Source organism: Scyliorhinus torazame, chromosome 5, assembly GCF_047496885.1.
Source record: "Scyliorhinus torazame isolate Kashiwa2021f chromosome 5, sScyTor2.1, whole genome shotgun sequence".
Classification (NCBI taxonomy): Eukaryota; Metazoa; Chordata; class Chondrichthyes; order Carcharhiniformes; family Scyliorhinidae; genus Scyliorhinus; species Scyliorhinus torazame.
The window spans coordinates 109,023,524-109,045,070 of NC_092711.1; the positions used below are offsets into that span (position 1 = coordinate 109,023,524).

At 48.1% G+C, this 21,547-nt stretch overlaps 1 protein-coding gene across 1 annotated transcript; it reads left to right on the forward strand.

The window, feature by feature from the left end:
* The first annotated feature begins 71 nt into the window (after nucleotides 1–71).
* LOC140419386 (uncharacterized) lies at nucleotides 72–3,314 on the forward strand. Its single transcript, XM_072503255.1, has 2 exons — nucleotides 72–169; nucleotides 692–3,314. The coding sequence occupies exon 2, from the start codon at nucleotides 1,103–1,105 to the stop codon at nucleotides 2,123–2,125; it is 1,023 nt and encodes a 340-aa protein (XP_072359356.1). The 5' UTR covers nucleotides 72–169; nucleotides 692–1,102; the 3' UTR covers nucleotides 2,126–3,314.
* Nucleotides 3,315–21,547: the final 18,233 nt, after the last annotated feature.

Genomic DNA, 21,547 nt, shown 5'->3' on the forward strand with positions numbered 1-21,547 from the left:
CGCCAACCAATCGGAGTGAATGACGGGCGGGGTTGAGCCCCGACCTCCCACGTGTGTTGGAGCATGCGCAGTGTCGATGACGGCTCAGGATTCAGGCGGTGGGGTGGAAATCTTCAGCCAGGGTCAGAAGTGGAGAATTTGCTCACAAAAAACTCAATCCAACAGAAAGGTTTGTGTCTTTGTGATTTCTATCCTGCATTGACAGTGATGACTTTGTAAATGAGAGATTACAACTCTCAGGAAAGATTAAATGGAGTGGGGCCTTTTTTCTATCGAAAACAAGGAATTAAGCCGTGACCTGATAGAAATCTTTCAAATTATCAGTAGTTTGGAGAGGGGCGATGTGAGAGAGTCCAAAACCAGGGACCATCAATAAACAACAAGTCATAAATACAAGATAGTTACAAATAAATCCAAGGGGACAATACGGATAAATGTATTTACTCACAGGTTCAGAATGTGCAACTCATTACCATGGAAAGGAGTTGAGGAAAGTGCTGAGATGTTTTCAAAAGTAAACGGGACAAACACATGAGAGAAAATGGAATCGAAAATCAGCTGAAAGGCTGAGATTTGAGAGGTGGGACAGTCGGAGATGTGTGCCGCATATGGACAGCAGCAGAATCTGTGACAGAATGGCCTGTTTGTGTCTTATATATTCACAGTAATTCAATGTAATCTCCTTTTACAGAATATTTGCAGATGCAAACATCATGTCGAGATCTGACAGTCACTTGATTCATCAGGACCGGCCTTTCAACGTGGAAGGAGAAATGTTTGTCTGTTTAGTCTTGAGGAAAACATTCAAAAATCACTGTCATTGGAAAATCACCGAGACACCGACATCAAATAATTTTCCACAGTTAGCTGGGACTGAGCTTTAACCAATCACACAGCATGAAATTAAATTGCAGCATTTACATCAGGGAGACACCGTACTCAGGCTTCAACTGGTGATCCAAGCTCGAGAGTCAGAAGGACATGAAGCAGCAATTAGACATTCAGCCCCATGAGCCTGTTCCACCATTTAATAACATCACGGCTGATCTGATAGTGACCTCAAATCTGCGGCCCACCTACACCTGATAACTTGTCAATAACCATGGAGAAACCGTGGAAATGTGGGGACTGTGGGATGGGATTCAATTACCCGTCTGAATTGGAAACTCATCGCCGCAGCCACACTGGGGAAAGGCCATTTACCTGCTCCGTGTGTGGGAAGGGATTCACTCAGTCATCGAATCTCCTGACACACCAACTTGTTCACACTGATCAGAGACCTTTTAAATGCGCTGACTGTGAAAAGAGCTTTAAAGGCAGAATGGATTTACTGATACACCAACATACACACACTGGGGAGAGGCCATTCACCTGTTTGGAATGTGGGAAGGGATTCACTCAGTTATCACACCTCCTGACACACCAACTTGTTCATACTGATCAGAGACCATTTAAATGTGCTGACTGTGAAAAGAGCTTTAAAAGCAGAAAGTATTTACTGATGCATCAACGCACTCACACTGGAGAAAGGCCGTTCACCTGCTCCGTGTGTGGGAAGGGATTTAATGTTTTATCAAATCTCCGGACTCACCATCAGGTCCACTCTGACCAGAGACCGTTTAAATGTGCTGAATGTGAGAAGAGCTTTAAAAGCAGAAATGATTTACTGTTCCACCAACGCACTCACACTGGGGAGAAGCCGTTCACCTGCTCCACATGTGGGAAAGGATTCACTCAGTCATCGAACCTCCGGACACACCAACGTGTTCACACTGAAAAGAGACCTTTTAAATGTGCTGACTGTGGGAAGAGCTTTAAAAGTAAAAGGTGTTTAATGATACATCAAATCACTCACACTGGGGAGAGGCCGTTCACCTGCTCCGTGTGTAGGAAGGGATTCATATGTTCATCCCAGCTTCTGAGACACCAGCGGGTTCACACTGGGCAGAGACCGTACACTTGCCCCGTGTGTGAGAAAAAATTCACTCAGTCATCCCACCTGACTAGACACCAACTTGTTCACACTGATCAGAGACCTTTTAAATGTTCTGACTGTGAAAAAAGGTTTACAAGTAAACAGAATCTGCTGAAACACCAGCGAGTTCACACTGAAACAGAATCATAGAATATACAGTGCAGAAGGAGGGCATTTGGCCCATCAAGTGCACCGGCCCTTGCAAAGAGCACCTTACTTAAGCCCATATCTCCAACCTAACCCACAACCCCACCTAACCTTTTTGGACACTAAGGGCAATTTAGTATGGCTAATCCATCTAACCTGCATATCTTTGGACTATGGAAACCGGAGCACCCGCAGACACGTGGACAGCGTGCAGACTCCGCACAGACAGTGACCTAAGCCGGGAATCAAACCTGGGACCCTGGAGCTGTGAAGCAACAGTGCTAACCTCTGTGCTACCGTGACGCCCATACGTGGGAGCGGTACTGGGGAGAGGTTGTTTAACTGCTCCGTGTGTGGGAGGAGATTCACTCAGTCAAACAACCTGCACAGGCATCAGCAAGTTCACAGGCAACAGCAGGGTTTGGATTAGCTGTTGTTGCTGCTGTTGGTCACATCTGGGACTGAATGACGCCTGGACGTCTGTTTCCAGTGGGGCTCCACAGTTTGCCGGTATATATCAATGATTTAGACTTAAATGTAAGCACCACGATTATACAAAAGTTGCTGATGTGTTTTAGACAATGAGGGAGAAAGCCATGGGCTGGGTCAGGTGGACAGAAAAGTGGTGAATGGAAATTTAGATAATGAGAGGTTAGGAACACACTTCAGTTAACTTCCTATAAAAATAAGGTCACTTCAGGATAATGGAAAAAACTGATTGGTGAGGATCTGATGAATCTATATTTGTTTTATTCTTAAGTTTATTTACTTAAGTCAGTTAATAATGAAATAAATAAAGACACGGCAGAACATCTCAGCCCTGTGGAATACACATCCAGTTCCATGTGGAAAAAATCGGGCACTTCCATTACGCTTGGCAATCACAAGTGCTGGAGCAGCAGGAAGCAAAGGGGATTGGTCCAGAGGTATTTTTGTGACCGGAAGACTGTTTCCAGTGGAGCTCTGGATTGTTCAGTACAAGATTCCCTGCTTTGTGTGGTATATATGAATGATTTAGACTTTAAGAAAGGGACATGGTTAAGATATTTGCAGTCCCGTGGTTGACAGTGAGGAATAAAGTTGGAGACGACAGGAAGATATCGGTAGACTGCTCAGCTGGGCAGCAAAGAAGCAAATGATTGTCAATCTGGAGAAGTGTGAAGTAATAAACACACTTGTGGTTCATGTACAAGGACACACAGATCCTTCTTCACTGTGGTATTCTGCAGTCTTTCTATTTAAATTATTATTATTATTCCCAACATGGGACAGCTTCACTTTTTTTCAAAATTATACTTTATCTGCCAAATATTTCCCACTGACTTAGCCTATGTATGATCTTTCTGCCGGCTGTGTAACTTGGTGAAGCTCTTTTCACAGTCAGTTCACTGGAACACTCATTTGGGTGTGTGTGTATCGGCACGTTTCCAGTCACAATAATATTTGAAATCTTTTCCCACGGGCAGAATAGACTTAACATTACTCCTTCCACATTAACAGGCCTGTGATATTCCAGTCCCAATGAATCGAACAACTGTTACCCTTCAATGTGATGTTTGGTTTGAGTTTCTCATCTGCAAATTTTCCTCTTTAATACCTTGTACAAAATTTGGGACAGTCAATTCCACTTTCAATGTTTTCTTCCAATTACCCAAAGCTGTAAATTCTCATCTCACAAACTCTGCCTTCTTTCTGTGATAAGAACCAAACCCATCTCACCATCTGCACCATTTCTTTCCTCCACTCCCAGTTTTCTCCCTCCCTCTCCTCTGCCTGGGTTCAGTTCTCCAGCTCCTGTCTGCAGACTGACAATAAAATCAATGGTTCTTAATGAGGGTTTGGGGCCTCCAGCGGGTATTTGTGAATCCCCCCTGCCCACCTGCCAGGGTTTCCTTCCTTGCCAGAGATCAGAGTCCTCAATGATTTGAATGCAAAGTGTAAGCTCTTATTTATTATCCGCCATCCCCCGTCCTCTGATGTGAACCATCTTCCAGTGTCTGAAGCAGGATGAAGCCCGTTAACCTGGGCCTGTTCCCGGGAGGGAGGGAGAAGCCCCGCAGCTGCAAACCAGGGAGCTGACAATGATTGTGAAGGGTTTGCTCCAGCTCACAATGTCTGGGGACTGATTGACGGCAGGTATGGAGCAATCGGAAGAGTTGCGGGCTGGAGGACCAAACGAGAACGGCTGGTCCTCCAACCAATCAGTGTGAATGGGAGGCGGGGCTGAGCCCGGATGTCCCACATTGCTGAAAGTCTGCATCATTTTGAAAGCTGATTTTTATAATAATCTTTATTGTCACAAGTAGGTTTACATTAACACTATGATGAAGTTACTGTGAAAAGCCCCTAGTCACCACATTCCGGCACCTGTTCGGGTACACAGAGGGAGAAGCCACCAATAGAACAAGTATTGTTTCTCATTCTAACAACTAGGACAGGATAGGGAGAAGGTTAACATTCTAACAACTAGGACAGGATAGGGAGAAGGTTAATACTGTTACCATTTAAAGGTGGCACGGTGGTGCAATGGTTAGTACTGCTGCCTCACGGCGTTGAGGTCCCAGGTTTGATCCAACTGCAATTATGTAGTTTTCAGGTTTCCCACCACACTTCTACACATAAGCACCTACACACACTCACAGACACACAGAAGCACCCACACACTCACAGACACACACGGGGACACTTCCAGTCCAATCAGATGGAAATTTTTCCTCTCACTAACCAACTTGACTATTACTGTGGTTAGGTCCACAGTTTTGCCGAAATTCAAGTAAACCTATCCCTGCCGGACTGTGAGCAGTTTTAACCATCCAGTGTTTTAACCGTCCAGTGATCAATGTGAGATTGTTTACAATACAGGGCACCATCCTTGAATCATTGCAACCTGGTATTACAGATTATGCTAATTCCCCTGAGCTTGATGGGGAGATGAAGAGGAATCTAAGACAGGTTACAAAGAGAAAAATGCAACGGGAATGTTTGCACTGAGCAAGAGGAAAGCTTTGAAGCAGCAAAAGGATTAAATACCTTGCGCCCCGAGGTGATGTGTGTGTGTGCGGGGGGGGGGGGGGGGGGGTTGTAAACAGAAGGCAGACAGGTGGGGACCGTCCAAATAATTATTTTTTTGAAAATATTTCATTACAGCATATATAATTTTAAAGAGGAAAAACAACAAAGTAAATAACACCCACTCAGCCAAACCCAGCCAACGTGGCTTACATACATAATTCCCCAATCCCCCTTTCCTACTAACTATTTCCCATCTCAACCAACCCCCCACCCCCTTCTACAAGCTTAATTATCCCCCAAAAAGTCGTTAACCGTTGGCCCCTCCTCGCAAATCCTAACATCGATCCCCTCAGGGTGAATTTGATCATTTCATGCCTGAGAAACCCGATCATGTCACTAAATCATAGCCCCGATTTCGGAGACTCCGAGTCCCTCCACGCCAATAAGATCCGTCTCCCAACTCCCAGGGAGGCAAAGGCCAAAACATCGGCCTCTCTCACCCCCTGAACTCCCGGGTCTTCCGACACACCAAACATTGCAACCTCTGGTCTCGGACCGTCAATATCTTCGACATGACATCGGCAAATCCCTGCCAAAATCCCCTAAACCTTGGGCATGCCCAAAACATACGGACATGATTTGTGGGCTCACCCGCACCATCCACACCTGAACTCCACCCCTTCAAACTACAACTAATTCTCAAAACATTATTGAACAGTTCTCAAATAGAAAGGCACTTGACCACATTAAAAGTAAGGATCTGCAACAGACGTTTGTTCTAGTAAGTCATATTTAGGGCATGATTATAAACAGACAGCATTGATTTAAGGTGATTATAAAAAGAAGCAATGCTGATGTGAAGAAAAACATTTTGTGCTGCATGTGATAACATGAAAGCACTGCTCGGAAATGTGGTGGAGGCAGATTCAATTGACGTTTTGAAAGAGAATTGGACAACTATCTTACTATCAGATCAGCCATGACCTTATTAAATGGTGGGGCAGACTGGGCTGAATAGCCAACTCCAGTTCCTTGCTCATCTGTTCGTATCTTTTGAGGAAAAAAATATCTGCAGAGTTCAGGGCCAATGACAGGGGATTGTGACTGTTGCAGAAAGTTGGCACAGATACAATTTGTCGAGTGCCTTCATTCTGTGCTGTCACCTTTCTATGCCACTGTGAGATTAGAGAAATGCAGTGCACCAATGCAAGAGAGGCAGATTGCTCCCTCCCAATATAATAGAAACCCTGTGCCCCAGTGCAGGAGAGGTTGGTTGTTGGGCAGTGTGAGCTGAACATACATGGCTGGATAACAACTAAAGCAGATGTCAAGATCCTTGGAGGGAAAGGAAATCTGGAGGGAGTGGGTCAAAAAACCTGGGGAGTTGCATTTTGCATGAATCGTGAGTGTGACCCAGTCACAATTATGAACAGTAAACAAACCTATCACTGGTAAATACTGTGCATACTGTAGAATAATGTGCTGGTCTTAAATAAAGTATCCGAACCTCTCATTGTGTTTCATGCCCAGCAGGTTGCCTGTCTGTGGTCTTCTGTTTTGCTAACTGGGAAAAAGAATCTTTCTGTTTACTAATTGCTCTCTATGGCGGCTGCTTTACCCAGAATCCCCCACGCTGCAGAAAGTCACCGATCAGTGAGTGTAGGAGGCCAGTGCACAGGTGCAGTGTGGGTGCGTGCTCTGAGCATGCTCAGTGTCAGTCATGGTGAGAGACTGAGGAGGAGCGGATGGTTCGGGAGGAGATTGTGAGCACAGGGTAGGAATGGAAGCCGCGGCTGCACTGGAAACTTTATCAACTTCTGGGGTCGGCCTGAGGCCACAAATAAAAGGCCACAGGCACCATGTTTACCTCAGATGGCTGCCTGCGGCGACAGGCCCGGGGGGAGCGGGCTCACTGGTCGCCATCTTGCGAGTGGGAGTCAGGGAGGCGGGGCTTCCTCCCCGGTGACAGGCCCGAGTTACCCAGGCAACCGGCCACCGCCATCTTGGACAGGGTTCAGGTCTTTCCCATGAGAGACAGAAACTGGGATTGACAGGTTTGGGGAAGGGATATTCCAGAGAAACTAGAATTGTCTGTTCTGAATTTCTATCCTGTACTCGCAGTGAGCACTCTTTTCAATTCACTTTCCAGGGGGTCAGGGGAGGATTTTCAGACAGAAAATCGAATCAAAAATCATGTCAAAGTCTTTACAGAGGTCCATCAGGAGCTAAATATCATCGCTCTCTGAATGTGGAAGGAGAAATTATTGTCTGTTCTGTTTGGTGGAGAAGATTTAAAACATTAGTGTGACTGGAAAAGCACCGAGACACACACACGACTCGCATGAGAGTGTTCCAGTGAACTGACTGTGGAAAGAGCTTTAACCAGTTACACAGTCTGAAAAAACATCACATCATTCACAGTGGGGCGAAACCATACACGTGTTCTGTGGACGAGGCTCCAACTGATTGTCCAACCTGGAGAATCACAAGGACACCAACTCCATGGGGAAACCGTGGAAATGTGAGGATTGTGGGAAGAGATTCAATTATCCATGCCAGCTGGAAATCCATCGACGCAGTCACACTGGAACCAACACGGTAGCATTGTGGATAGCACAATTGCTTCACAGCTCCAGGGTCCCAGGTTCGATTCCGGCTTGGGTCACTGTCTGTGCGGAGTCTGCACATCCTCCCCGTGTGTGCGTGGGTTTCCTCCGGGTGCTCCGGTTTCCTCCCACAGTCCAAAGATGTGCAGGTTAGGTGGATTGGCCATGATAAATTGCCCTTAGTGTCCAAAATTGCCCTTAGTGTTGGGTGGGGTTACTGGTTTCTGAGGATAGGGTGGAGGTGTTGACCTTGGGTAGGGTGCTCTTTCCAAGAGCCGGTGCAGACTCGATGGGCCGAATGGCCTCCTTCTGCACTGTAAATTCTATGATAACCACCGCAGAAAGATCGTGGAAATGTGAGGATTGTGGTAAAGGATTCTATTACCCATGCCTGCTGGAAATCCATCAACGCAGTCACACTGGGGAGAAGCCATTCATCTGCTCCATATGTGGGAAAGGATTCACTCAGTCGTCTGGCCTTTCGTTACATCAGCGAGATCACACTGGGGAGAGGCCATTCAGCTGCTCTGTCTGTGGGAAGGGTTTTACTCAGTTATCAGCCCTGCTGACACACCAGAGAAATCACACTGGGGAGAGCCCATTCAGTTGCACTTCCTGTGGAAAGAGGTTCAGGTCTTCATCCAACCTCAGCACCCACAAGTGTGTTCACACTGGGGAGAAAGCATTCACCTGCTCCGAGTGTGGGATGGGATTCACTCAGTCAACCAACCTGGTGGGACACAGGAGAATTCACATTAAGGAGAAACCATTCACCTGCACTTCCTGTGGAAAGAGCTTCAGGCAGTTATCTACACTCACTGCACACCAACGCACTCACACTGGAGAGAGACCATTCGCCTGTTCCTTATCTGGGAAGAGATTCACACAATCAGCCAGCCTCATGTTACACCAGCGAATTCACACTGAGGAGAGGCCGTTTGCCTGCACTCACTGTGGAAAGAGATTCAGGCAGTCTTCCGACCTCACTGCACTCCATGTTCACACCGGGCAGAGACCGTTCATCTGCTCCGTCTGTGGAAAGGGATTCACTCAGTCATCCGGCCTTTGGTCACACCGGCGAGTTCACACTGAGGTGAAGCCGTTCAGCTGCACAGCCTGTGGAAAGAGTTTCAGATCTTCATCTGATCTCAACGTACACAAGCGCGTTCACACTGGGGAGAGGCCGTTCACCCGCTCTGTGTGTGGGAAGGGATTCAGTCGGTCACACAATCTGTGGACACACCAGAGAGTTCACAAGTGACTGCAGGGATTGGATTATGCTATTATTGTTGCTGTTACACACATCCAGGATTGTTAGTCTGATAATATTTGGTTTGTTTCTGGTGAAACAACCCAATAACAGACGGAACTGTAATGTTCTGGATATCACCCTGATTCTCGGGGCTGCAATGTCCCTGTTTAAAACACCATCTGGGATCTTTCCCCTTCAGTCAAGAACTCTCAACAGAAGCTACTTTACAATAAAATTATTAACTTCTACTCGAATCCTAAATTGCTCTTTGATGTAAAATCTGCAATTCCGTGTCTGAAAGGTTCCACTGATGAACATCTCCAATTGTAACGTGCTGATTAATCCTTGCTGACAATTCTCTCTGACATATACGTTCTTCACATTGGGAGCTCCATTATATTATCACGGCACATTGAACAAAACAGTAAAGTATTTCACAGACACAAATAAAATTTACATTGACATTGATGAACAGTCAACATTGATATTGATGAAGTTTGGAAGTCGCTGAGTTGAAACATTTCTGACACAGTAGCAGCATCATTTGGTAAAGGTGGAACCCACAACAAAGTCTGGTTTGAGAGCCACTCAGCAGAGATGACATCTGTCATTGAAGCAAAAAGCAAAGCCGACCTGATGTACAACATAAATCCAACACCGAGAACACTGCATCATGTGAAAGTAACCCAGAAAGTAGCAAAGGACAGTAGCAAATAAACACGGGATGAGCCGACATCAAGAATTCCCAACTGCCTATGACAATGGAAATATATCTGTAATGTATTTGATGGGATTAAGAGGACAATTAGTACTGCTTTCACCAAAGTAGATGTCCTGAAATCATCAGACTCTAAAATCCTCACTGACAGAAATAAACAGATGTCCCGTTGGGTTGAACACGACCGTGAGGTGCACTCCTGTGAGACGGACAGCTCCTCGTCTCTGTTTGACTCTCCTGCAGCTTCCTATCATGGTTGAATTGGACAAGAACCCTCATCATTTGAGCTGGACAAGGCCATTGATTGCTGAACAAGCAACAAGGTGCCCGGCGAGGATGGAATTCCAGCTGAACTGCTCACACACAGAAAGTCCCATCAACTGTCCCACCTTCATAACCTCCTCTTTTGGGGTGTGAGACTGGTCCACGGAACATGTGAGATGCAATAAAAACAGCAGTGACAAAGGAGACAGCATCAACTACAGGGACATCTCACTCCTTAGAGTCAGGGGGAAGACCTTCACTCGGGTCATGTTTAAAGATTAATCTACTTGCAGACTGAGTGTATCCAGAAGCACAGTGTGGTTTCTGTACTGACAGATCTACAGTGAACATGATCTTCTCCACACACCAGCTACAAGAGAAGTGAACAATTGGGATTTGATCTAAAGTATCAGTGCTGAGAAAGTGAAATGTTCTAATTAGTGAGTGAAAGTAAACCTTTAAGTGTGTCTCATAATTTACTGGTACAATTGGAAAAGGCACCAAAACGTTTCAAACTCTGAAGATAAACTTCAGCCTTGAAGTTATGTTTCGGAGCTCACAAGCTGTGGGAATCTTTGTGACTGTTTCCTCTTCCCTTTTGTAAACAAGCAGAGAAGTTAACTCTTTCCCCTGACAGCGCAGCAATGATTTGAAATAAAGACTTGTCTTTTAAAGATTTAGTTTTATCCAATTTGTTGGGGTCATATTTCCGGTTGTGGGAATCGTAGCGGGCGGAATGGAAAATTTAAAGGTCCATTGACCTTGGGAGGGAATTTCAGGGCTCCGGAATAAGATAGAATGATCCTTAATGGGATGTCCCACTGAGAATAAAAGAGAACGGTCACACCATCAAATGGGAATTGGAATTATTCAGCCTGGGGCAGGCAAATGGTTTCTCCCCAGTGTGAACTCGCTGATGTAACAGAAAGCTGGATAACTGAGTGAATTCCCACACTTAGAGCAGGGGTACGGCCTCTCCCCGGTGTAAACTCGTTGGTGTGTCAGCAGATTTGCTTTTCTTTTGAAGCTCTTCTCACAGTCGGAAGATTTCAAAGGTCTGGTATCAGAGTGAACAAGTTGATGTGTAGTGAGGTGGGTTAGTTGAGTGAACCTCTTCCCACACTTGGAGCAAGTGAATGGTCTTTCGCCGGTGTGACTGCGCTGATGAATATCCAGCACAGACAGATATGAATCCCTTACCATGGTCCCCACATTTCCACGGTTTGTCCATGTGTCTCTCCAGGTTGGACAATCGGTTGAAAACTGAATGGTGTGATTTATTTTCAGGCAGTGTCAAAGCTCTTTCCACAGTCAGTTCACTGGAACACTCTCACTCGGGTGTGTGTGTCTCTCGGTGCTTTCCCAGGCACACCGGTGTTTTGAAATCTTTTTCCACAGACAGCACAGCCAAGCATGTCTCCATCCACATTCAAAAGCCAATGATATTCAGGTCCTGATGAATTGAATGATCTTGATGTGATGTTTGATTTGAGTTTCCTTTCTGTCAATCCACTCCTTGTAACCCTTTAAAACCAATTTGCACGGATTAGCCCAGGACAGAAACGTAGAACAGATAATTCTAGTTCCCGGGGTTTAATTATTGCTCTCATCTCCCCAAAGCTGCAAATCCCAGTCCCACACACCCTCCCCTTCCCACAAACTCACCACAATGGTTTCACGGTCACCAATACCGAGATGAACATTGAATTTCAGATTATTAATTGAATTTACATTCCACCAATTGCCATGATGGGATTTGAATCCTTGTCCCCAGAACACTAGCCTGTGTCTGGATCGCTGGTATAGTGAACCCCCATGGAAAGTGGTACTGACCTGGAACTCAATGCTTACACTCAAAGACCAATAATATCCAGGTTCTGATTAATAAAGTGACTCTCGACTTCCGGGTGCGGCGATGACCAGCTAAGTCGCACGTTTCGGCAACTCACGGTGGAACGGACTTTTGGGCTCTTAATAGGAGCCCCAACGGCAATTTTAACAGCTAAAAGCACTGTGCGGTAAACCAGAAGGGAATCCCCCCTGGATACGGATGGAAAAAGGAGAGGAAAGTGGCCGGATTGCGGTGGATCCTTTAGAGCAGCGGCAAGGAAGGCAAGCAAAAACCAAGATGGCGTCGGAAGGTGGCAGTTTAATATGGGGCCCTGAACAACACGAGTTTTTGAAACGCTGCGTGGAAGAGCTTAAAAAGGAGATGAAGAAGGAGCTGTTGGCCCCGATATTACAGGCGATTGAAGGGCTGAAAGATGAGCAAAAGACCCAGGAGCGGGAGCTTCGGGTCGTGAAGGCAAAGGCTGCCGAGAACGAGGACGATATACAGGGCCTGGTGGTGAAGACGGAGATGCACGAGGCACACCGTAAACGATGTGTGGAAAGGCTGGAGGTGCTGGAGAATAATGCGAGGAGGAATAATTTAAGGATTCTTGGTCTTCCTGAAGGTGCAGAAGGGGCGGACGTCGGGGCATATGTGAGCACGATGCTGCACTCGTCGATGGGATCGGAGGCCCCGACGGGTCTGCTGAAGGTGGAGGGAGCCTATCGAGTTATGGCGCGAAGACCGAGGGCTGGAGAAATTCCTCGAGCCATAGTGGTGAGATTCCTCCGTTTTAAGGACAGAGAGATGGTCCTAAGATGGGCAAAGAAAACTCGGAGCAGCAGATGGGAGAACGCGGTGATCCGCGTATATCAAGACTGGAGTGCGGAGGTGGCGAGAAGGAGCGCGAGCTTTAATCGGGCCAAGGCGGTGCTTCATAAAAAGAAGATCAAATTTGGAATGCTGCAGCCGGCAAGACTGTGGGTCACATATCAAGGGAAGCACCACTACTTTGAAACGGCGGATGAGGCGTGGACATTTATTGTTGAAGAGAAATTGGAATGAGTGGGTTATTAAAAAAGAACGTTTGAGACAAAGTGGTGGGGTGAATATGGGCGGCGAAGAGGGGGGAAAAATGGGGGAGAGATGATTTTTATGCTGTTAATCCTGTGACCCGGTAAATTTTCTCTCTTCCACAGGTTGTGGGGGAGGGAGGAAGGGAGGTGGAGGAGTTGGGGGCGTTGGCCATTGGGGGCGGGGCCAAAAGGGAAGCGCGGGCTTTGTTCCCGCGCTATGATAATTATGGCGGGAATAGGGAAACAGGAAGGAGGGGGCGTCGCACGGTGCGAGCCGAGGTCACGGGGGGAAGCCGAGGTCGGCCAGAGTTTGCTGACTTCTGGGAGCAACATGGGGGGTGTAACTACGCTAGTGGGGGATCTAGCGGGGTGGGTGGGAGGGGGGGATTTACTGGGTTGCTGCTGCTGGGGAGAAGGGGGAGCTGGTATGGGGTGGGATGGGCGGGGCGGGGGGGCACCGCCTGGGGGGGACACAGCTGCGTGGGAACCGGGTGAGGAGCTGGGTAAAAGGGGATGGCTAATCGACAAGGGGGGGGGGGTAAAGAGCCCCCCAACCCGGCTGATCACGTGGAATGTGAGAGGGCTGAACGGGCCGATAAAGAGGGCATGGGTACTCGCACACCTAAAGAAACTTAAGGCAGATGTGGTTATGTTACAGGAGACACATTTGAAACTGATAGACCAGGTTAGACTACGCAAAGGATGGGTGGGGCAGGTGTTTCATTCGGGGCTAGATGCGAAAAACAGGGGGGTGGCTATATTAGTGGGGAAGCGGGTAATGTTTGAGGCAAAGACCATAGTGGCGGATAGTGGGGGCAGATACGTGATGGTGAGTGGCAAATTACAGGGGGAGGCTTCTTAGGGAACGTATATGCCCCGAACTGGGATGATGCCAACTTTATGAGGCGCATGTTAGAACGTATCCCGGACCTAGAGGTGGGGAAGTTGGTAATGGGTGGAGATTTTAACACGGTGCTGGAACCAGGACTGGACAGATCGAGGTCCAGGACTGGAAGGAGGCCGGCAGCAGTCAAGGTGCTTAAAGACTTTATGGAGCAGATGGGAGGAGTAGACCCATGGAGATTTAGTAGACCTAGGAGTAAGGAGTTTTCGTTTTTCTCCTATGTCCACAAAGTTTATTTCTCGAATAGACTTTTTTGTTTTGGGAAGGGCGTTGATCCCGAAGGTGAGGGGGACGGAGTATACGGCTATAGCCATTTCGGATCACGCTCCACATTGGGTAGACTTGGAGATAGGGGAGGAAACAGAAGGGCGTCCACCCTGGAGAATAGACATGGGACTAATGGCAGATGAAGGGGTGTGTCTAAGGGTGAGGGGGTGCATTGAAAAATACTTGGAACTCAATGATAACGGGGAGGTCCAGGTGGGAGTGGTCTGGGAGGCGCTGAAGGCAGTGGTTAGAGGGGAGCTGATATCAATACGGGCACATAAAGGAAAGCAGGAGAGTAGGGAACGGGAGCGGTTGCTGCAAGAACTTCTGAGGGTGGACAGGCAATATGCGGAGGCACCGGATGAGGGACTGTACAGGGAAAGGCAAAGGCTACACGTAGAATTTGATTTGCTGACTACGGGTACGGCAGAGGCACAGTGGAGGAAGGCACAGGGTGTACAATACGAATATGGGGAGAAGGCGAGCAGGTTGCTGGCCCACCAACTGAGGAAAAGGGGAGCAGCGAGGGAAATAGGGGGAGTGAGGGATTAGGAGGGAGAGATGGAGCGGGGAGCGGAGAGAGTGAATGGAGTGTTCAAGGCATTCTATGAAAGATTATATGAAGCTCAGCCCCCGGATGGGAAGGAGAGAATGATGTGTTTTCTGGACCAGCTGGAATCTCCTAAGGTGGAGGAGCAGGAGAGGGTGGGACTGGGAGCACAGATCGAAATGGAGGAAGTAGTGAAAGGAATTAGGAGCATGCAGGTGGGGAAGGCTCCGGGACCGGATGGATTCCCAGTTGAATTTTACAGGAAATATGTGGACTTGCTCGCCCCGCTACTGATGAGAACCTTTAATGAGGCGAGAGAAAGGGGACAGCTGCCCCCGACTATGTCAGAGGCAACGATATCGCTTCTCCTAAAGAAAGAAAAAGACCCGCTGCAATGCGGGTCCTATAGGCCTATTTCCCTCCTGAATGTAGACGCTAAGATTCTGGCCAAGGTAATGGCAATGAGGATAGAAGATTGTGTCCCGGGGGTGGTCCATGAGGACCAAACTGGGTTTGTGAAGGGGAGACAGCTGAATACGAATATACGGAGGCTGCTAGGGGTAATGATGATGCCCCCACCAGAGGGGGAAGCGGAGATAGTGGTGGCGATGGATGCCGAGAAAGCATTTGATAGAGTGGAGTGGGATTATTTGTGGGAGGTGTTGAGGAGATTTGGCTTTGGAGATGAGTATATTAGATGGGTACAGCTGCTGTATAGGGCCCCGATGGCGAGCGTGGTCACAAATGGACGGGGGTCTGCATATTTTCGGCTCCATAGAGGGACGAGGCAGGGGTGTCCTCTGTCCCCATTATTGTTTGCACTGGCGATTGAGCCCCTGGCAATAGCATTGAGGGGTTCCAGGAAGTGGAGGGGAGTACTCAGGGGAGGAGAAGAACACCGGGTATCTCTGTATGCGGACGATTTGTTGTTGTATGTGGCGGACCCGGCGGAGGGGATGCCAGAGATAATGCAGATACTTGGGGAGTTTGGAGAATTTTCAGGATATAAACTGAACATGGGGAAAAGTGAGTTGTTTGTGGTGCATTCAGGGGGGCAGGGCAGAGAAATAGAGGACTTACCGCTGAGGAAGGTAACAAGGGACTTTCGCTACTTGGGGATCCAGATAGCCACGAATTGGGGTACATTGCACAGGTTAAATTTAACGCGGTTGGTGGAACAGATGGAGGAGGACTTCAAGAGATGGGACATGGTATCCCTGTCACTGGCAGGGAGGGTACAGGCTGTTAAAACGGTGGTCCTCCCGAGATTCCTTTTTGTGTTTCAGTGCCTCCCGGTGGTGATCACGAAGGCTTTTTTCAAAAGGATTGAGAAGAATATCATGGGTTTTGTGTGGGCCGGGAAGACCACAAGAGTGAGGAGGGGATTTTTGCAGCGTAGTAGGGATAGGGGGGGACTGGCACTACCGAGCCTAAGTGAGTACTACTGGGCCGCCAATATCTCAATGGTATGCAAGTGGATGGGAGAAGAGGAGGGAGCAGCGTGGAAGAGATTGGAGAGGGCGTCCTGCAGGGGGACTAGCCTACAAACTATGGTAACGGCGCCATTGCCGTTCTCACCGAAGAAATACACCACAAGCCCGGTGTTGGTGGCTAATCTGAAAATCTGGGGGCAGTGGAGACGGCATAGGGGTAAGACGGGAGCCTCGGGGTGGTCCCCGATCAGAAATAACCATAGGTTTGCTCCGGGGAGAATGGATGGGGGATTTGGAACATGGCAAAGAGCAGGAGTAACACAATTGAGAGATCTGTTTGTAGATGGGACGTTTGCAAGTCTGGGAACGCAGACCGAAAAATATGGGTTGCCCCAAGGGAATGCATTCCGGTATATGCAACTCAGGGCTTTTGCTAGGCAACAGGTGAGGGGATTCCCGCAGCTCCCGACGCAGGAGGTGCAGGACAGAGTGATCTCAAAGACATGGGTGGGGGACGGTAAGGTATCAGATATATATAGGGAAATGAGGGACGAGGGGGAGATTATGGTAGATGAGCTGAAAGGGAAATGGGAAGAGGAGCTGGGGGAGGAGATTGAGGAGGGGCTGTGGGCTGATGCCCTAAGTAGGGTAAACTCATCGTCCTCGTGTGCCAGGCTAAGCCTGATACAATTTAAGGTGTTACACAGGGCGCATATGACTGGAGCACGGCTCAGTAAATTTTTTGGAGTAGAGGATAGGTGTGCGAGATGCTCGAGAAGCCCAGCGAATCACACCCACATGTTCTGGTCATGTCCGGCACTACAGGGGTTTTGGATGGAGGTGACAAAGGTGCTTTCGAAGGTGGTGGGGGTCCAGGTCGAACCAAGCTGGGGGTTGGCTATATTCGGGGTTGCAGAGGAGCCGGGAGTGCAGGAGGCGAAAGAGGCTGATGTTTTGGCCTTTGCATCCCTAGTAGCCCGGTGCAGGATACTGTTGATGTGGAAGGAAGCCAAGCCCCCGGGTGTGGAGACCTGGATAAATGACATGGCAGGGTTTATAAAGTTGGAATGGATTAAGTTCGTCCTAAGGGGATCGGCTCAAGGGTTCACCAGGCGGTGGCAACCGTTCGTCGAATACCTCACAGAAAGATAGAGGGAATGGAAAAGAAGAAGACAGCAGCAGCAACCCGGGGGGGGGGGGGGGGGGTGGGGGGGTAGGGGGGTAGGGGAGGGGGGTAGGGGAGGGGGGCGGGGGTGGTAGGGGGGGGGTAGGGGAGGGGGGGCGGGGGTGGTAGGGGAAGGGGGGGAGGGGGGGGGGGAGGAACCAGAAGGACTCTCAGGGATGTTAGTGTACATGTATAATATGTATAGGTTGTTGTTAAAGGTAATTGTATATTGGATTGTTGAATTGTATTTTTGGAGAGTATTTATTTGGGACAAGGCAGTTGCCATTTAGTTTTGTTTTTTAATTTTGATGTTGTTTATATATTATTTATTTCTTGCTTAAAACTGGCCATTGTTATTTATATTGTTATATTACTGTGTAAAGGATACACAATGTACTATCATGGTTGGCCAAAAATTTTGAATAAAATACATTTTTAAAAAAATAAATAAAGTGACTCTCTCAGGTCTCAATGTCTTGTTTGATTTCACTTTGCTGTAAATCCTCCACTTGTAACCCCCTGTAAAAGGAGTTTCCAGAATCCATCACTGTCAGTCCTGCTGAGTGGACAGAGCTCACCGCGCATGCGCCCTGCTGCACACTGCCCCCTATGAGAATGGTGGTGGTTAACTGTGGAAAGGCTCTGCAGGAAAACCTTCCCGCTGGGTGCAAACACGGGAGCGGTATTTTTTTGTTTCAGCTTTGACGCCTGCACTGGGTGTTTGTGAAGCCTCCCCTCCCTCCCACTGCCCCTAACGCTGCCTCCGCTTATCCGCCTCCTTCCCGCCTGAAGATGAAACAAACAAACGTCTGTCCCTGGGCACGAGCCGCACTGCGCATGCTCCACAGCACAATGCCCGGGGAGTGATTGACGGCAGGTGCAGACCAATAGGAAGAGGGGGCAGGGCTGGAGGACCAAGCGGAAGCTGCTGGTCCTCCAAGCAATCGGAGTGAATGAGGGGCGGGACTGATCACGGATCTCCCTCATTGGCTGAGACTCTGCAATATTTTGAGTTCTTCCCAATGTCCACGTGGACGCGGGTACCAAACCTCATTTCCTGCCTTTGAGATGTTGACCAATGGGAAGATTTGGAGGACCGGATGAACTCTGGTCCTCCAGGCAATCAGGCTACTGGCTTTGTGTGAATGAAGATTGAGCTTCACACAGACTGAAACGTCTTCCTGTGTCAAACCTGAGTGAAATACTTTATTTCCACTTCTTTTCAAAGCGTTTAATTCATTGACTCTTCTACAGAACTGTTGCAACAAGGAACAACAAAGTTTAACTCTGTTTCTCTCGTCACAGATGTGGCAAGGTGGCACAGTGGTTAGCACTGCTGCATCACAGCACCAGAAACCCAGGTCAATTCCGGCCTTGGGTGACTGTGGAGTTTGCACATTCTCCCCGTGTCTGTGTGAGTTCGCCCCGGGTGCTCCAGTTTTCTCCCACTGTCCAAAGATGTGCCGGTTTGGTGGATTGGCAATGCTAAATTGCCCCTTAGTGTCCAAAGGTGAAGTGGGGTTATGGGGAGAGGGCAAGGGAAGTGCACCTGGGTGGGGTGCTCCTTTGTAGGATTGGTGCAAACACGATGGGTCAAATGGCCTCCTTCTGCAGTATAGGGATTCAATGATGCTGCCAGACCAGTTGAGTTAATCTAGGATTTTCTGTTTTACTCTATATGACAGACATTTCTAATCCAATAATTATATTTATTGAGCCATCAACTACCAGGAGCATTGTGTTGATGTTTCAGCTATTCCGGCCTTGGGTGACTGTGTGAAGTTTGCACATTGTCCCCCGTGACTGTGTGGGTTCCCTCCGGGTGCACTAGTTTTCTCCCACCATCCAAAGATGGGCAGGTTAGGTGGATTGACTATTCTAAGTGTCCAAACAAAGGTTAGGTGAGGTGACTGGGTTACGGGGATAGGGTGGAGACATGGGCTTAAGTGGGGTGCTCTTTCTGAGGGCCGGTGCAGGCTCGATGGGCCAAATGGCCTCCTTCTGCACTGTAAATTGTTGTATTTTCTCTCCCACAGTCTGACCCGGTGGGCCTGTCTGGTGTTATTTCTTGGTACTGTCCATGTGTTTGGATGTTTGGGTATTTTAGGGAGCAGGTAGAACTTCCTTGGTTCTACCTGTTGTCCCCTGTTGTTTTTGGTTAATGTGTCTGGAGTCTTTTGCGTTCTTCCAGTCCATCTCCAATTCTCCTTACTGTCTCAGGTATATGGATCTAGGTAGCTTGGTGTTGTGATTCGTGTTGTTTAGTTGCTGTCTGTCTCCAGTAGGTATTGTTATCATATCATAGAATTTACAGTGCAGAAGGAGGCCATTCAGCCCATCGAGTCTGCACCGGCTCTTGGAAAGAGCACCCTACCCAAGGCTGCACCTCCACCCTATCCCCATAACCCAGTAACCCCACCCAACACTAAGGGCAATTTTGGACACTAAGGGCAATTTAGCATGGCCAATCCACCTAACCTGCACATCTTTGGACTGTGGGAGGAAACCGGAGCACCCGGAGGAAACCCACGCACACATGGGGAGGATGTGCAGACTCCGCACAGACAGTGACCCAAGCCGGAATCGAACCTGGGACCCTGGAGCTGTGAAGCAATAGTGCTATCCACTATGCTACCATGTTGTCTCTCGCTAATGACTGTGCTGCTATCCTTGTCTTCTGGTCATATGAACATATCCGTGTTGGATTCAAGCTCCCGGAGTGTCTATCTTTCTCTCCTGGTACGATACGGTTTGTCTCTTCTATTTCACTACTGTGACTGGGCAGAGACCTGATTGAAGGATCCAAACATGGGAATTCTGGGAAAGATGGCCAAAGATTTGGGAGGTGACAACATGTTCAAAGAGTTTGGAGAGGAGAGGGAGGTTGAAGACGGGGCAGTAATTTGTATGGATGGCAGGGTCAAGGTTTGTTTTATTTTTTATAAATTTTGAGTACCCAATTCATTTTTTTCAATTAAGGGGCAATTTAGCATGGCCAATCCACCAACCCTGCACAACTTTGTGTTGTGGGGGTGAAACCCACGCAAACACGGGGAGAATGTGTAAACTCCACACGGACAGTGACCCAGAGCCGGGATCGCACCTGGGACCTCGGCGCCGTGAGACAGCAGTGCTAACCGCTGCTTGCGGTGATTGTTTAACATAAACTGCCTGGAGCTCAGAAAGGACAATCTGGGGGAGGATCATACGGCAGGAACAGAGCTTCAGTCTCGACAGTCCTTCAGGGACACACTGAGGGAGTCAAACAGGCACTTTGGTCTTTCTCATCTCCCTTCACTGACACTGTGGGTTAATGTATAAGAAATGTGTCCCAGTTTCTCGCTCTTCCAGGCCTCAGAGTTCCTAATAATAATAATCGCTTATTGTCACAAATAGGCTTCAATGAAGTTACTGTGAAAAGCCCCTCGTCCCCACATTCCACCACCTGTTCGGGGAGACTGGTACGGGAATTGAACCTGCGCTGCAGGCCCCTAGACATGGAACTGAAGACTCCTTTACATCTGTGCTCAGAGCTAGGAAGAAGAACAGTAAATGCCAGAGACATGCTGTCAAATCAGAGATTGGTGGAAAAGCACCCTCTGCACAGACAGGATTCGAACCAGCATCCACAATAATTTGCTTTTATACAGAACTCGCTCCCTGAATTCTCTGACCTCTGAGTTCTCTTCCTGTTGGCTTCCAGGACAATCAATCACCACACTCCAACATTTAAAAAAATAAATTTAGAATACCCAATTAGTATTTTTCCAATTAAGGGGCAATTTAGCATGTTCAATTCACCTACGCTGCACATCTTTGGGTTGTGGGGATGAAACCCACACAGGCACGGGGAGAATGTGCAAATTCCACACGAACAGTGACGCAGGGCCGGGATTCGAACCCGGGTGCTCAGCGTTGCAGTCCCAGTGCTAACCACTGTGCCACCGTGCGGCCCCTCCCATACGCCAACATTACACTGTCTGATAAAGTTGAAGGTTTGGAGGAAGAAACAAAATGAGGCCATGGATCGAAATTGGGAAATGAATCAGATTACCATGATTATATTTTGAAACAATGTCATTTAAAATCATGAGATTTAAAAATTAATTTTGCGCTTGATAGGTAAGGAGTGGGACTAGATAATGTTCACTACTTTACAACATTTTATTTTTCAATGACACATGGTGTTTTCCATATGGATGGGATGAATGAGTAAAGCCAGCTCATCTTCAACGCACATGCGCAGGAAAGCTCAGCCCCCAGAGCCCGCTTCCCGGAGCATGCGCTGCACAACCTCAGCAACAGCGAATGCAAACGGACGGGGGGGGGGGGACGGACCGTAATGGC